The following is a 16,949-nucleotide window of genomic DNA, read 5'->3' as shown; positions in this document are numbered from 1 at the left end:
CTTTCGTTCTGTGTTTACTGTCAGTACAAATGTCTTGTAATTGTCGCCTGTGGCTTCTAAAACCAGGCCCTCCAACATTTCTCCAGTGAGAATAGGGATGTCCCATTCCATAATGATAATTTTACTATTTATACCCTACCCATCTGATTGGGTTGCCCCAGCCTCTCTGGGCAGCTTCCAACATATATAAAAACATAATAAAACATTAAACTTTAAAAAAACCCAAAAAACCTTCCCTATACAGGATTGTCTTCAGACAGCTCTGGGGTTGGATAACTCCATACCCTCCAACATCTCTCCAATGAAAATAGAGACATCCTAAGGAAAAGTGGGGCATTGTGGGATCAAATCAGAAACCGAGACGGCTTCTCCAAATTAGGGATGTGCCTGGAAAACAGGGACACTTGGAGGGTCTGTAAAAGCCATCAGTGTGTAGCAGCAGCCACACCCCAGGAAAGGCTTTGACCAGCCAGCTAAAGCAAGTGAGCTAGTGAACCAGCTAAACCAATGGTTCTCAAACCCTCAGAGAGTTAATACAGAGACAGGCTCTGGTGGATTGAGCAGAGGAGACCAATTGTGGTTCCAATGGTCTGCAGGTAATGTAGAGGGAAGTGAGGGGCAGAGGGGGCTTGTCGACCTGGCAAGGCAGCCCATCTCAGAGAAGAAAAACCTTGATTTTAAATCTCCACATGCATGTATGTGTGTTGCATATATGATGGAAATCTTTAAACGGCTCCCAATACTGGTGTCGCCTCAAATCTAGTTTTATTTTTGTAGGGAGACGTGTCTCAAATTAGTTCTATGCCTCCTACTGACGCGGGTGGCGCTGTGGTCTAAACCACTGGGACTCTTGGACTTGCCGATCGGAAGGTTGGCGGTTCGAATCCCCGCGACGGGATGAGCTCCCGTTCCTCTGTCCCAGCTCCTGCCAACCTAGCAGTTCAAAAGCACACCAGTGCAAGTAGATAAATGGGTATCACTGCGATGGGAAGGTAAATGGCATTTCCGTGTGCTTCCGTCACAGTGTCCCATTGCGCCAGAAGCGGTTTAGTCCTGCTGGCCACATGACCTGGAAAACTCTGTGGACAAACGCTGGCTCCCTTGGCCTGAAAGCGAGATGAGCGCCCCAACCCCATAGTTGCCTTTGACTGGACTTAACCATCCAGGGGTCCTTTGCCTTTTTTTATAATGCCTCCTACTATATCAACTTCCAGTAAAGTTTTCCAGTTTTTGAGGCTCCATCAATTCTTTCCACAGTATGTTCCTCCTATCTCTCAAGAGTGAGGAAGTAATAGAGTTGTGGGGACATGATCTCTTGTTTCTGGATAGTGGGTGAACAACTCTGGGCATTTGTTGTTTGGAATAAATTACATTGATCTAATGATGTAGATTAGAGGTAGGAATTAATAAATACGTATTATATGTAATTATGCTTCATTCATCCATAATAGCATATACTTAAGGGTATTGCTTAATCTACTTTTGGAAAACCGTAAACAAGCAAAATTGTAAACAGCAAATTAAACACTGACTCATGACTTTTCTGCGGTCTTCAACTGGAAAATTCTCAGGGACAGATTTACAAGAACAATACACTTGCTTCCAATTGCCATACCTGTGTTTCCTTTCCTGAAGGGGGGGGGAGTTAAATGATGCAAGGAAACTATAAATATCAGTTAGGCATAATAATACTTCATTAAAACACACCAAGGAAACACCATAATGTTGTGGGAACCACTAAACAAAGTTTCCTATTTCTTTCACACACACTGTTTGAAACGGTGAACTGAAAGTTGACTTACTAGAGTAAATTAGAGTAGAATAGGGTTTAATTTTAGCAAGGTTACAGAGATCATTTTGCCAAAAGAACATCGCTGTTCTCAAGGGAGATCCAGGGAGGAAACAAACCTCCCTTGTGGAGTCATATTCCGGAGCCTCTTTTATTCCTGCGGCACTGAGAATGTCTATATGAGATTAGTTCTTAAGTATAGCAAATGCAATACAGTATACTAATAGAGTTTAAAATTAAGGATGTGGACCTGTGGGAATTAGAGATATGGCCAAGTAATGTGGCATGTGATAGACTGGTGCAGGAATCGATTAGGGTCCCTCTGAGGGATTCTGTGTGACACACATGCTACCAGCTAAGGGCTTTTCCACACTTCTGTTTGCCCCATGGTTTCTAGGCATGTTTCTAGGCAAGCAGTTTTCTGCTTTTCCCCTTGCCATCTTCCTTTCAAGGGAGCTCTTTAGCTCAACTGGAGCAAACATCTATCTGAAGAAAACCCGAATGGCCATTTGTTCCAACTGAGCACTAAAGAGCTGTTATTTTCCCTCAGGGGGGAAAGCCCTAAGAGACAAAGAAAGCGTGAGAAAAGTGAAATCTCTGGAAACGAAAAAAGGAATCAAAGCAGTAACAACAAAGAAGTCTCCTAAATTCACTCAGACATTACCATTCATGCGGTTGTGCCATCCAAAAGAAGACATTTCTCACACAGCACGTGCTTATCATATGGAATTTGATGGCACAAAATGCTGTATAACCCAGAAGGTTACAGCCAGTGCCGGATTTACATATAAGCTAGACAAGCTATAGCTTAGGGCCCCACTCTCTTGGGGGGCCCCCAAAAAATAAAGGGGGGGAAACTGGACATACATTTCCAAAATATAAGATAAAAAAACAAATAAAATGAAACCTACATACAGCAACAGTGTTTTGTGTTGGGTCTGTCCATAAATTACCATATAGCATATATTTAACACAAAAAAGTGACAATTTGTTGTTGACAAATGACAGCTGGACATATAAAGGGCCCCATTATCTTCAAGAGCTTAGGGCCTCATCAAACCTAAATCCGGCCCTGGGTACAGCTATTAGCCCTGAAATCCTGCCCTAAACCTAAACCTAAACCTAAACCTAAACCTAAACCTAAACCTAAACCTAAACCTAAACCTAAACCTAAACCTAGTTCCAGCCCTGGGTACAGCTATTAGCCCTGAACCTTCCAGGGCGGGAAAGGATTGCTGATTTCTTGCCCTGCTTGTATACTTCCCCAAAGCATTCTCCACTGGAAAGAAGACGTTCTAGATCAGGGATTACTATTGTTATTTGTTGAATTATTATTTATTGAATTTATATATCGCCCTATACCTGGAAGTCTCAGGCAGCGGCTTAGCGTGGGTTGTCAGCACCCGGGGCAAGGCAAGTAATTTGTGCCCCCTAACCCCTAACCTGCCGCCGCTGCCAGCTTCTTCTTGCTGCTGCCTGGGCTGGGGTATTTACGGTAAGGTAGCCACGGCGGCGGCGGGTCCGTGTCAGGTGATCTGAGGCGAGTTGCCGCTGGCGCTGCCGCCCAAACGACGCCGCTTGCCCGGAGGAGGAGGAGGGCAGAGAGGCGAGGAAAATGCAACATGGCCCAGCAGCTGCAGCAGCAGCAGCAGCGGCGGCGGCGGCGGCGGGGCTGTGAGGAGGGGCTGCCTGGCGTGCCCTCCGCGGCCCTGACGCGCGGGGACCGCGGCGAGCGCTGAGAGCCGCTGCCTGCCGGACGCCTTCAGCCCGGACGCGCGCACAGCTCGTCGGTTCCGCGAGACATGGGGCTCTGCTACAGCCTGCGCCCGAGGCTCTTCGGCGACTCCGGAGGCGGCGAGCGCGCCCCCCCCCAGATGTTGCGCCCGGTGCGACCGGCCCCCCCTGCACCCCCCATGCTACGCCACTGGTCTCAGGGTGGTTCTGTGCTGTCTGGGACTGGTCAGAGTATTGATCTGGAGAGTACCACACTGGCTACCCCTACCTCAGTGGACCTTTGATCTGAGGATCAGGAGTAAGCAAACTTTTTCAGCAGGGGGCCAGTCCACTGTCCCTCAGACCTTGTGGGGGGATGGACTATATTTTGAAAAAATAATAATGAATGAATTCCTATGCCCCACAAATAACCCAGAGATGCATTTTAAATAAAAGGACACATTCTACTCATGTAAAAACATGCTGATTCCCGGACCGTCCGCGGGCTGGATTTAGAAAGCAATTGGGCCGGATCCATAGCTGTCAACTTACAGATTTGAAAATAAGGGACCAGCAGCCTCGGAAATAAGGGATCAGCAGCCAAAATAAGGGATTTTGGCTTAGCTTATACAGAAATCCGCCACTGATGGAGCCATGCTGCTTTTGCTGCCACTGACTGTGTTTTGCAGGGGGTTGGACTAGATGATCCTAAGGGTCTACAACTCCGACCAAAGAAGAGGGGCAGACAAAACTGATGAATGACGTCGAGATGGCAAAGCTTACAGGCAAAACTGGAAACCAGGAAGAGGACCTCTTTAATAAAGAATGGGGAAAGTTTATCATTTATTTGAAAAGCTATTGTAAAGAGTTACATACATTGGTAGGATTGACAGAAAACTTGTAGTAAAAATTTGAACTATGGATGGACAAATGATTTATAAAAATAGAGTTATGAAAGGGATGCAGAGGGGGAAATCACTACATTAAGATGCTGTACTGGTTGGAGGGGATGCTAAGCAGCACGTTGGGGCTGCCGTTGTCCTGGCGCGAGGAGTTCCATCGGCCCTTCCCCGCCCGAGAGAGACTCTCACCCACGCCGTCCATAAGCCTGGCATGAGGTGGTTGCGGCGCCGCCACGACCACTGAAGCGCTGCCCTTCTGCGTCCCTCCCCATCCCCTCCTCTTCCTCCTTCCTCAGCCGCTGCTGCCGCCTCCGGCTTCCCCTGGCAGCGCGGCGGAAGTGTCGCGAGAAAGGAGCTGCCTGCCCGCCCGCTGGGATAAGGGAGTTTCCCGCCAAATAAGGGACGGTTGACAGCTATGGCGGGATCCGGCCCCCGGGCCTTAGTTTACTTATCCATGATCTAATATGACTCAGTCTTTAGTCACAAGGTACTGCCCTTCTTTCAACATTTACAAATAAAACATTATAGACAAACCATGTTGAAAAAGGTGGATATGGCCAGAAATGTAGCAGCTTTCGAAAAATTATTTTTCTCTAGCGGTACCTTTGCACATATATAGTGGAACTGTGTTAAGATTTAATATTTCTAAACGAGAATCATTGAGGAAATTGGCAAAATAGCAGGTGCCAATTTACATGTTAGGCCCTTTGGAAACGTTGGGCAATACAGTGGTACCTCGGGTTACATACGCTTCAGGTTACAGACTCCGCTAACCCAGAAATAGTACCTCGGGTTAAAAACTTTGCTTCATGATGAGAACAGAAACTGTGCTCCGGCGGTGCGGCAGCAGCGGGAGGCCCCATTAGCTAAACTGGTGCTTCAGGTTAAGAACAGTTTCAGGTTAAGAATGGACCACCGGAACGAATTAAGTACTTAAACCGAGGTACCACTGTATACAAAACAGCCGGTTCCTCCAAGTACTTTGGCCTCTACTATGTTGATCCTGCTTGGCTTTTAATAGCTCAGATATGAAAAAGTAGATATCGTACCAAAAACAGATCTTGGGGAGAGGAAAATCTTGTATGAATAAAAGAGCAAGCTCTAAGGAGTTATGGGATAGCGTCATTTGGTGGAGATTTATTTCAGAAAAAAAATGGTTCCTATTTTTGAAGCAATATAAAACAAAGGAAGCAGTAAGGTAATGACTTAATTTATTGGGTTTTTATATATGTTTGTGCATTATGGAACTGGAAAAACCAAATAAAACGACAAAGGGGGAAGACTTACTCTTTGGTGTACGTATACGCTCAAATTACTATTAAATCCTCTATATGGCAGTGGGACTCAGTACCAGGTAAGTGTGTGCAGGTTTGCTGCCTGACATTTATGTTGTTATTATTGCTATATAGTATTTCCATTTAGATGGCAATAATAATAATAATAATAATAATAATAATAATAATAATAATAATTTATTTATACCCCGCCCATCTGGCTGGGCTTCCCCAGCCACTCTGGGCAGCTTCCAACAAAATATTAAAATACCGTAATACATCAGACATTAAAAGCTTTCCTAAACAGGCTGCCTTCAGATGTCTTCTAAAAGTCTGGTAGTTGTTTTTCTCTGTGACATCTGGTGGGAGGGCGTTCCACAGGGCGGGCGCCACTACCGAGAAGGCCCTCTGCCTGGTTCCCTGTAACTTGGCTTCTCGCAGGGAGGGAACCGCCAGAAGGCCCTCGGCGCTGGATCTCAGTGTTTGGGTAGAACGGTGGGGGTGGAGATGCTCCTTCAGATATACTTTCCAATAGCTTCCAATTGTTGAAAAAATGTGAGGAAAACCTCTAATTCATACTTAAAAATAAGGATGGATTTGTCTTAGCTTTCCTTTCCCACTGTCTTCTCACTTTCCATTGGATGCCGAGTCTATAACCATAGGTTTTGAGCAGAGCAGTAAATTCTGCTAAACAGTAATTGCAGCATCCTGAAACATCTGCTTCCGCTGAATAAAGTGCGTAATAATAGTCTGCTTAATTTAAGATGCCAGAGGGAACCAATTTCTAAGCTTTAACTATGTTATTTTTAATGGTGATGTTAACCCTTATAACTGCTGGTCCATTAGAGAACGAAACACAGGAACTCAACCCAACAAAATTATCTCACTTATATCATTGAGAATGCAGTCCCCTGTTTCTGATTGAATTTGTGGGAAACAGGCTGTCTTCTGTTTGCTAGAGCTTCCTTCTCCCAATGATATAATGCCTGCTTCTGGCATTCATCCATAGCTTCATAAACCATGGTTTATGAAGCCATGGACAAGTGCTGTGGCTAATTGTTCCCCTCTTTCATTTCATGCAGCAAAAAGATAGGATGCAGTCATGAGGCTTGGTGCTTACACACACACACACACACACACACACACACACACCGTTCCCCTTCTATACAGCCTGTCCAGTCTGCAATGCTGAATGGAGACCGCTCTGTACATTAACAATCAAATAATTGTTTTTCTCCCCACTGGATAATTACTAAAGAAGATGGTCAAAACAACCTGACCTAAAATGATGGAATACTTCCATGTTGCCGAACTAACAGGGAGGATAAGAGGAGATATGGTACCAAAAGTGAATAAGGAGTGGGCTATCTTTAAGGGATACATCAAAATTTATGTAGAAAAAGTAGAATTTCTGACAGATACTGAGTGAATTCAGAAAATGATTAGAGTGAAAGGAGAGAAAAGTTAAGAGAAAAGAAGAGATTAAAGAAATAATGAAATGCGTTGAAGCTAGTTGGAAAAATAAAGTAGCGTAACAAGAACGGCTGGAAGTCAAGTCACTTGGTGGGTGTCCGTATGGGGTAGGTGTGTAGGTATGTTGATATGTATAGTATAAGGTAAAGGTAAAGGGATCCCTGACCATTAGGTCCAGTTGTGACTGACTCTGGGGTTGCGGTGCTCATCTCGCTTTATTGGCCGAGGGAGCCGGCGTTTGTCCGCAGACAGCTTCCGGGTCATGACTAAGCCACTTCTGGCGAACCAGAGCAGTGCACGGAAACGCCGTTTACCTTCCCGCCGGAGTGGTACCTATTTAGGATGAGAACAGAAATCATGCTCTGGCAGCACGGCGGCAGCAGGAGGCCCCATTAGCTAAAGTGGTGCTTCAGGTTAAGAACAGTTTCAGGTTAAATACGGACCTCCAGAACGAATTAAGTACTTAACCTGAGGTACCGCTGTACTTCCATTCCTCAAAGGCAGGTGAAATGGTCAAAAAAGCAACTCATACGAACCCTTCCAACCACCTGTTGGTTCACTTCATAGAATCTGAAAAGGGGAACTCATGTCTTGGTGCAAGTTCCTTTGTAGAGCCACAGTGAATACGTCACATGAAACTCTCCAATGGTGCCTACTGCTTTTGCCCATAGATTTCAGAACATGGGGTTCTGTCTGCCAATAAGGACATATGCAGCTTTATTAAGGTGGCTGTTGAGGTCTAGCTTTTCCTTCTTACCCAGGGTGAACTTATTCCATGGGATAAGGTAAAGGTCCCTGCGACGGGGTGATCTCCCGTTGTTCAGTCCCTGCTCCTGCCAACCTAGCAGTTCGAAAGAACGTCAAAGTGCAAGTAGAAAAATAGGTACTGCTCTGGCAGGAAGGTAAACAGCGTTTCCGTGCGCTGCTCTGGTTCGCCAGAAGCGGCTTAGTCATGCTGGCCACATGACCCAGAAGCTGTACGCCGGCTCCCTCGGCCAATAAAGCGAGATGAGCACCGCAACCCCAGAGTCGTTTGCGACTGGACTTAACTGTCACGGGTCCCTTTACCTTTACCTTTACCTTTACCGTTAACAATACTTATCACTTACCCATGTGATCAGAGCCCTTCAATGACTTCTTTTTCCAGTAAGCCAACTTCATTGGTAACACTGGTGGGAAATGCTAGGTTTGTTCTCTCAGCTACCACACACATACAAACGCACCTGCCGTTAAGCCATTGTTTGATAGTAAAGTGTATTTTACAGTTTATGCTCTGTGACCATTGATACCCTACCAAGGTTCAGGTTTCACTTCACCAGGCAATGGATAAAGTGATTTTGGAGCTAGAAACCACAGGAAGTTTGCATACGTTCTACTGTCTGCTGTCATCTAGTGTTCCTGCAGGGTATCTCAGGCAATTCTGTAAATCAGAATTAGGGCAATGTGACTTCAGACAGCAAGTCATCATTTTGATAGGTTCATCTCACTGGGTTGCTGAAACATTAAGAAGTCTGCCACGATAGATGGGCAGGACCAATTGTGCTGATCCCTACCACCTGATTGCCATCCCCAATCCCAGGCAGCCAACAATCGTCTGTAGTAATAATAATAATAATAATAATAATAATAATAATAATAATAATTTATTATTTATACCCCGCCCATCTGGCGGAGTTTCCCCAGCCACTCTGGGCGGCTCCCAAGGAGCAATTTTGTTATGCTACATTTGCAAAAAAATCCTAAATCTGTACTGATGAAGCCTGTACATTTAGCAACTCAATGGACTGGATTTACCGGTCCTTTTTTCCATAGAGTTTTGTGGCAGTGTAATTGGTGTCAGTGAAATCTCATGGAGATGGGGGTAAATAGGAGTCGAGAAATGCTGAAAGGGAGGGAAGAAGAAAAGCAAAGTAGGAAATAATTCGAAGAGAACAAGAACTGTTGGAAAACGCTCTGGGGTGCCACTGCAGCCCCCGAACTCTGAGCGTCCTCTGATAATGTGCAGCTCTGGAAAAGGCATCTCCCTTCTTCTCCAGTGCGCTTCAGTGACATATATCAAATGATATATGCACACTAATCTTCTAGCATAACACAGCAAGAAGCGTGAGAGATCATAGTGCTAATCTATGTATTTATTTACACACTATGTACAGACAAAGGAGTCATGGCGACTTCTCTCTCCAGCTCCAAGAGAAGAACAGGAACAAATAAAAGCAAAAGTACAGTACAACAGGACATACAGCGGAAAAGATAAGACTGTCTTCCGTTCCCACACTCTTCCCAGACAGGCATGTGATTTACACCAATCTCATCGGCAGCATCGGAGGTGTGAAATACTAGCACTTCTATTACATCTTCTGTCATATACAGTGGTACCTCGGGTTAAGTACTTAATTCGTTCCGGAGGTCCGTTCTTAACCTGAAACTGTTCTTAACCTGAAGCACTACTTTAGCTAATGGGGCCTCCCGCCGCTGTGCGATTTCTGTTCTCATCCTGAAGCAAAGTTCTTAACCCGAGGTAGTATTTCTGGGTTAGCGGAGTCTGTAACCTGAAGCGTCTGTAACCCGAGGTACCACTGTAGCTACATCTCTCCTGCCTATGCAACTTGATTTAGGAAGAAATACTCATTCAGAAATTTACCACACACAACACATACTATTCCCTTCCCTCCAATTTTCTCAACAATTTGTCACAGAAGGTGCAATCGGGAGTCATTTTTAAGAAGCCATTATAGAGTTTTTCTAATTATCCTTATGTTTCCATGTACTTCTCAGATCGGGAAGAGTCAAATGTGCTAAATATGTACCAAGGCATGTCCATGAGGTTTGTGTGTGTGTGTTTTATAACATGTCCCTTGTCCTTGGCATAACTGTTTCTCTCACAAGCGACGCTAGCACTTTCTTGTATGTGTCCAAAACAGTCTGAGCAGAAGGTCTTTCAGCTGGGCTCCTTTTGCAGGCCCCGTGGATGTCAAAAAGGTGGAACCGGACCAGATCACTGCCATCGACATCCCCCAAGATAAAATTGGAAACATCGGGGATTTTCCATATATCTGTCATTTCATCATAAGGAGGCATGAGGCTGTCTTCAAAAGCCATTTCATTTCCCCGAGGCCAAAGCTGTTCTGGAGCAACAAAGTCACCCTGAAGTTCTCGATGGCCACATTTGATCAGTTTGCCAGCATTCTTGTCTACAAGAGGCAAAGCATCCAAGTCATTCACAATAATATGGAAGCTGCTAGTCAGCAAGTACTGAGAAAGAACTTTATCCAAGTCGCTGGAGTCACACATCACAAGGGTGCCCAGGGGACTGTTGTGCAAGTAATGGAGGATGCTCACATAATCGATGGCAAGCAGGAACCTAATGTGCCATGTGTTGAAGCTGTTGTACTTTGGAAGGTTCAATATCTCGTTCAGATTCTTCAGAGAGCCGAATGGGTGGTACTCCGTAAGAACAGTGAACTCCTCCTCACAATATCCAATCAGCTTGACCACATGTCTGCTTTGTAGAGATTTCAGCATCTGTAAGCCATGAACGAAGTCCTCTTGAAGTTCCGGCACAGTTAGCTGGGAAAGGGCGACTTTGTTTTCCTTCCACTCAGAAAGGAAGACCTAGAACAAGGAGAACAATGTTCAAACTTTGAGGTCCAAACTCTGAAATGCAGTTTGTAAAAGCCAAGCTGTTTTTCAATATGGGGGACAACAGTTTAGTCTTGACAAACACAAATTCAAACCTATGTGTTATACACACACACACAAGAACAAAAAACATGAATAGATACAAGGTCTATGCCACAACAAAGCAAGTTATGTCACAGCAAATATCTGAAAATTGGTAAAGTTTACAAATCCCAGAGTGTCTGGAAACAGAGAGGTGAATATGTACAGTCACTCAAACATAACTGTGAGCATTCTGTGAAGGAGAAAGTGTGAGGAGAACAGTTGTGCTCCTGCAACATGAGGAAATACAGTGGTACCTTGGCTTGCATACGTCTTACAAACACGTCAAACCTGGAAGTACGTGTCCCAGTTTGCAACCTTTTTTTGGCTTACAACCCATTATTTTGGATTACAAACAAAAAAATTTTGGAGGCCCCATTGGCGAAAGCATGCCTTGGGTTACAACCAGTTTTGGTTTACAAACAGACCTCCGGAACAGTAAACCAAGGTACCCCTGCAGATATATATTTCTAGATGTAGATTCAGCTGGGATTGTCAGCATCCACATATAAACAAGGACAAATTTAAGATTCAGTGAAACATACATCAAAGCCACTCACATCCATCACCTTCCTTCCCTCAGTTGTTCATAGTAAGTTTCCCTTTTATGACCCTCGTTACATCTCTGAGTTAATTCGGTCAGGTGTCAAATTCAGGCAAGCAGGATATTTGACCAGTTATGTCAAGTGGCCATTGCCCAAGCTTGTCTTTCTTCAGAATACACTGCAAGTAAGCAAGCGTCTCCTCTGGCCTCCTTCGGAAGATTTTGCTTGACATCTGAGGTGGCCCAGGTCATGGGTGGAACAAGCATAGAGCATCCTCAGTTTAGAGGCTTGTCAACTATACCCCCACTGGGTGTGTCCATGGAGTAGAGGAGACCTCTAAGTCCTCCATTAAGTCCTCCCTCCCTTGTTACTCTCCTTTGCTACAGGATTCAAGCTTCCATTCAGGCAAGCCAAAACACCCCTCCTCTTTTCCCTTGTTACCTCGACTTCACCCTAGAATTGCCCCCCCCCTTTGTGCCTTCCCCACCTTTCCAGCACTTTCTCCCTTTGGACCCTCCTTTCCCTGTTATTCTGCTCTCCTTCTCTGTCCACCTTTCCTTCTCCGCCTCCTAGCCATTCTCATGGCGCCAGCTGCAGTTTATATGCAGCAACATGAACACCTTGCTCTTTCCCTACTTCTCAGCTGAGATGTAAGGTAAAGGTAAAGGGACCCCTGACCATTAGGTCCAGTCGTGACCGACTCTGGGGTTGCGGCGCTCATCTCGCTTTATTGGCCGAGGGAGCCGGCGTTTGTCCGCAGACAGCTTCCGGGTCATGACTAAGCCACTTCTGGCGAACCAGAGCAGTGCACGGAAACGCCGTTTACCTTCCCGCCGGAGTGGTACCTATTTATCTACTTGCACTTTGACGTGCTTTCGAACTGCTAGGTTGGCAGGAGCAGGGACCGAGCAACGGGAGCTCACCCCGTCGCAGGGATTCGAACCGCCGACCTTCTGATCGGCAAGTCCTAGGCTCTGTGGTTTAACCCACAGCACCACCCATGTCCCCAGCTGAGATGAAGTGTGCCTCTAAGCTACTTCCTGGCTAGCATGCGAGCTCTGAACAACTGCCTCCTCTTCAGGAGCTCGCAGCCAGCCAGAACCAGTCTGCTTGCCCCCATGGCTGGAGCCTGACAATCCTACCAGCTGACAATATCATTTAGAACTTTTTCTGAAGTGTATGTCAAGGCTCTGGTATGAAAAAAGGTGAATGGCAGATTTACAGAGCAACATTTTATATTATATTCAAGATTCATTATGATAAACCAACCCTTTTCACAGCTCCTTCACCAATGCGTTTCAGTTTGCGGACTTCTCTTTTCAGTGTTTCACAAGACAACCATGGTGAGCAGTTCTTCACTGTTCCTAATCTGAAGTAACCGTGCTGACAAGAGTCGTGTTCAGCGTCGGCCTGTCCATAGGAAGGATATATGTAGCTGAAATATTGATAGAGCAGCAAGTTCACAAGCAGCACAGCCAAAATCAGATACAAGACGGGAGGGATCAGCTTTTGCGTAAGATCAGTTTTCGTATCACACAATTTTTTCTCCATGTTGTAACAGTCATCTTTCAGATTTTCTGCAAGACATTAGAGTTATAAATTGTTACTTTAATTTAGCAATTCTGGGGGAGGGACAGTTGAGATACACTTCTAGAGGGCGGGGGGGAGATTCCAACACAGTCAAACTCTCCTAACTTTACATAGCAATACTACAAACAGGCATTAAACATGAATCATGCTACTAGCAGATTCATAGCTCTGCTAACCATTGTGATGGTTTCCTACCATAGATTGAGATCCAGCAAACAGCTTTACAGACACAGAAAGAGAAAGCATGCAGTGGGCAATATGATTTGGATCTAGGAAAGAAGTCTAGTCTTTTCGGGGATTGCCATTAGGACCAATAAGTGTTTGGACCAAAAATACTAGTAATTTAAGAATCACTTGTTTTCACAAAAGCACTTGGTAATAAGACAATTTTGTGGGCCCCTGATGAAAACCAGTTACTCATCATGGGTAAGGTAAAGGCAAAGGGACCCCTGATCATTAGGTCCAGTCGTGGCCGACTTGGGGTTGCGGCGCTCATCTCGCTTTATTGGCCGAGGGAGCTTCTGGGTCATGTGGCCAGTATGACTAAGCCACTTCTGGCGAACCAGAGCAGCGCACGGAAACACCATTTACCTTCCCGCTGGAGTGGTACCTATTTATCTACTTGCACTTTGATGTGCTTTCGAACTGCTAGGTGGGCAGGAGCAGGGACCAAGCAACGGGAGCTCACCCCGTCGCAGGGATTCAAACCGCTGACCTTCTGATCAGCAAGTCCTAGGCTCTGTGGTTTAACGCACAGCGCCACCTGCGTCCCATACTCATCATGGGTACCATTCATTAATTTCAGTGGGAGATCTCTATGGGGCAATCATATACCCGTAGGAATATGGAAGATCAATGGAGTTCAGCAGGCATTATTTCTAGTAAGTTTGCAGAGAACTGCAGCCTTAAGCCTGTAACTAACTCTCCCTCTGAAAATAAAGAGACTTAGAATTTTTTAAAATTGGTATACAGCAATTGTAGGGAAAACCTATAGGTGGAATGCAAAACATCTATAAAATGAACACCACATAGTATCTGTTTTTTACTATTATTATTATTATTATTAATTAATTTTTTATAACACCCTTCATCCAAAATTCATAGGGCAATTCACAACTTAAAAATACAAAATGAGAACCCAAAATACATAATAAAAACAAAAAGAAACAAATAATTCTCATCCCACAAACACATTTAAAATTATACAGAATGTTACATCAGCCAACGGCCTGGTTAAAGAGAAACATTTTCACCTGGCGCCTAAAGATATGTAATGAAGGCACCAGGCAAGTCTCCCTGGGGAGAGAGCGTTTCACAAATGGGAAGCCCGTTCTCATGTTACTAGACTCTGGACCTCTTGTGGAGGTGGTACACGAAGAAGGACCTCAGATTATGATCACAGGGTCTGGGTTGGTTCATATACAACTAAATGCCTCAGTTATGTTGAAAACATTGTACTTTTTACTAACCAAGACCCCCCAAAGATCTCTCTCACACACAACTATATACACACACTAAAATTTTGCAATTAAAATGGGTGTATGGTTTTTTCTTTATAGCTTTTACTTTAATCAACTTTTAAAAAATCTAATACAGTATCTCATATTTAAACACAAGTAATGTATCATGTATGATAATCAATTTAATACAGAATAACTTCTAAATAAGAAAGTATTTATAATATAATTTTAAAAATGAATATTAAAAAATTCCCCAGTACTCTTTTGATAAATTTCCTTTTTCCAAATCAAACTGTTTTGCTTTCTCCTTATTCTTCACTTATGTGTAATTCTTGATACTGAAATAACAAAACTAAAGGAGGCATAAATTAACTCCCACAATTATATCTTATGCTTTGTAATATTAGAAATAGCCTTGCACCTCAAAATGTGCGAGTGCATAAATCCTGAATTTATCCCAGGAGCCTAATAATTTGCCTGAGTGTTCTAGCTAGATTTTCAGCCATGTCGCATGGCAAAAAGTCACAACCTTAAACGAACGGAAACAGTAAAACACAAGGAATGTATTTTCAGATTTTCTAATTCAGTGTTTTAACAAGCTTTTGGGAACTGACACTTTTAATGAAAGAGCTTGTGCCATATTCGGTTTGTGTGTTTTTTTGTAATTATCTGTATGCTTTTATATATAGTTTTTATTCTACCAGTGTTTAATTGTTTTTAATGATTCCCCCACTGTTTTTAACTGTTCTTAATTATATCTGTAAGCTGCCTTGAGTCCGTTAGGGGAAAAGGCGGGTTATAAATAAATGTATAACAACAACTGAACATTTGTTTAAAGTATTGCAGGCTTTTTCATTCATGTCTTGATTATAGGAAGCCTGTCTTCTCGTAGATCGATTAGCAAGCATAGGCAAACTCCGGCCCTCCAGATGTTTGAGACCACAATTCCCATCATCCCTAGCTAACAGGACCAGTGGTCAGGGATAATGGGAATTGTAGTCCCAAACATCTGGAGGGCCGGAGTTCACCTATGCCTGGAATAAGGTTAAGGCAGAATCCGTGACCAGGGAGAAGAGTCGGCAGAAGAAGAATGGAAGAAATTCAAGGACTATCTACAAAAATATTGCAATATTAATGAATGTTGAATGATGCAGGATTGAAATTAATTGGTTTCTAGCTGTAATGGTAATAAGATTATGAAAAAATGGTCCCTTTTTTCTTGGTATATAATCAAGAGTTTAAGATACAATAATATAAGAGGATGGTTAGAAAATAAGGGGTTTAATTGTAATGCTGGGAGATAAGGATTTGCCTGATAAACAATTTGAACTGGAATACAAGAAGGGGAGGTATGAGGAGGTCAGTGAAAGATGTGATGGAAAAATAAGTTTTGAACGTTATGTGATTTTTTTATTATTATTATTTTTTAATTTTTTCTTTTTTATTGTTTGTAAAAAATGGAAAATGCTAATAAATATCTTATTAAAAAAAAGGAATAAGGTTAAAATTTGGATACTTCCAAACAAAGAGGAAGCAGCAGATCCAGCCAGGAGAAAAAGACTGAAAATCGTTTCGAGATCTCAGCATCACCTCGCAATAATTTCTACTATCCAGCAGCAACCTCGGTTGCGCCTAACTCTGCAGCTTGCTGCTCAAAGAAACGAGGCTTACCTTACCCTGGGATATTGTGCATCACTCTCATCAGCTGGCAGCCGCCATGACAGTGCCAACACCACCTGACATGAGTCACGTGACGCGTTCCCTGTTTTGCACATAGAGATAATAGGGTAGAGTTGAATTTGGAATCGTCAGTTCACAGTCTCGGGAAAGGGCAAAGCTAAACAGATTGAGTTGAATGGGGAAGAAATCGTGCTTGCAGTTAACAATTGCTGCTGGTGTTAGGGGGACAGTGAGGGAAATAACCAGGTTTACATTGGCTGCAACATGAGGTGTGCTTTGAATTAAGTGTATTTTGCTTGATTTCTGGAGTGAGCTCCCCTTGTTCGGTCCCTGCTCCTGCCAACCTAGCAGTTCGAAAGCACGTCAAAGTGCAAGTAGATAAATAGGTACTGCTCCAGTGGGAAGGTAAACGGTGTTTCCGTGCGCTGCTCTGGTTCACCAGAAGCGGCTTAGTCATGCTGGCCACATGACCCGGAAAAACTGTCTGCGGACAAACGTTGGCTCCCTCGGCCAATAAAGCGAGATGAGCACCGCAACCCCAGAGTCATTCGCGACTGGACTTAACTGACAGGGGTCCTTTAGCTTTAGCTTTACTTTTACCTTTTTAAACATGTGAGCAGTGCAAGTGAAATGGATTCACTTGACATTCAACTGTGTTTTGTTTTATTGATAGTTTTCTGCAGGCTGCATAGTATTAGAACCACAGAATCATAAAACTTTAAAGTTGGAAGGGACCCTGATCCTACCCTCTGCTATACAGGAATCCTGCCCATAGATGTCCCTGGGTGTGATTGAACCATCAA

General features: G+C 43.9%; 1 protein-coding gene across 2 annotated transcripts; it reads right to left on the bottom strand.

Moving 5' to 3' along the window:
* Positions 1 to 9,265: 9,265 nt before the first annotated feature.
* On the bottom strand, positions 9,266 to 16,240 carry POMK (protein O-mannose kinase). Of its 2 annotated transcripts, none has more exons than XM_083583443.1 (3): positions 16,138 to 16,240; positions 12,686 to 12,993; positions 9,266 to 10,763 (listed from the first exon to the last, which is right to left on the bottom strand). In XM_083583443.1, exons 2-3 carry the CDS (start codon positions 12,965 to 12,967, stop codon positions 9,993 to 9,995), a joined length of 1,053 nt encoding a protein of 350 aa, XP_083439569.1. In that variant the 5' UTR covers positions 12,968 to 12,993; positions 16,138 to 16,240; the 3' UTR covers positions 9,266 to 9,992. The 2 variants fall into 2 exon arrangements, with proteins under 2 accessions (XP_083439569.1, XP_083439570.1); XM_083583444.1 differs by having other exon boundaries at positions 16,143 to 16,228.
* Positions 16,241 to 16,949: the final 709 nt, after the last annotated feature.

Source organism: Podarcis filfolensis, assembly GCF_964270895.1.
Source record: "Podarcis filfolensis genome assembly, chromosome: 13".
Lineage (NCBI taxonomy): Eukaryota > Metazoa > Chordata > Lepidosauria > Squamata > Lacertidae > Podarcis > Podarcis filfolensis.
The sequence above is the reverse complement of the archived record's forward strand: the minus strand, read 5'-3'. Positions and strand labels throughout refer to the sequence as shown.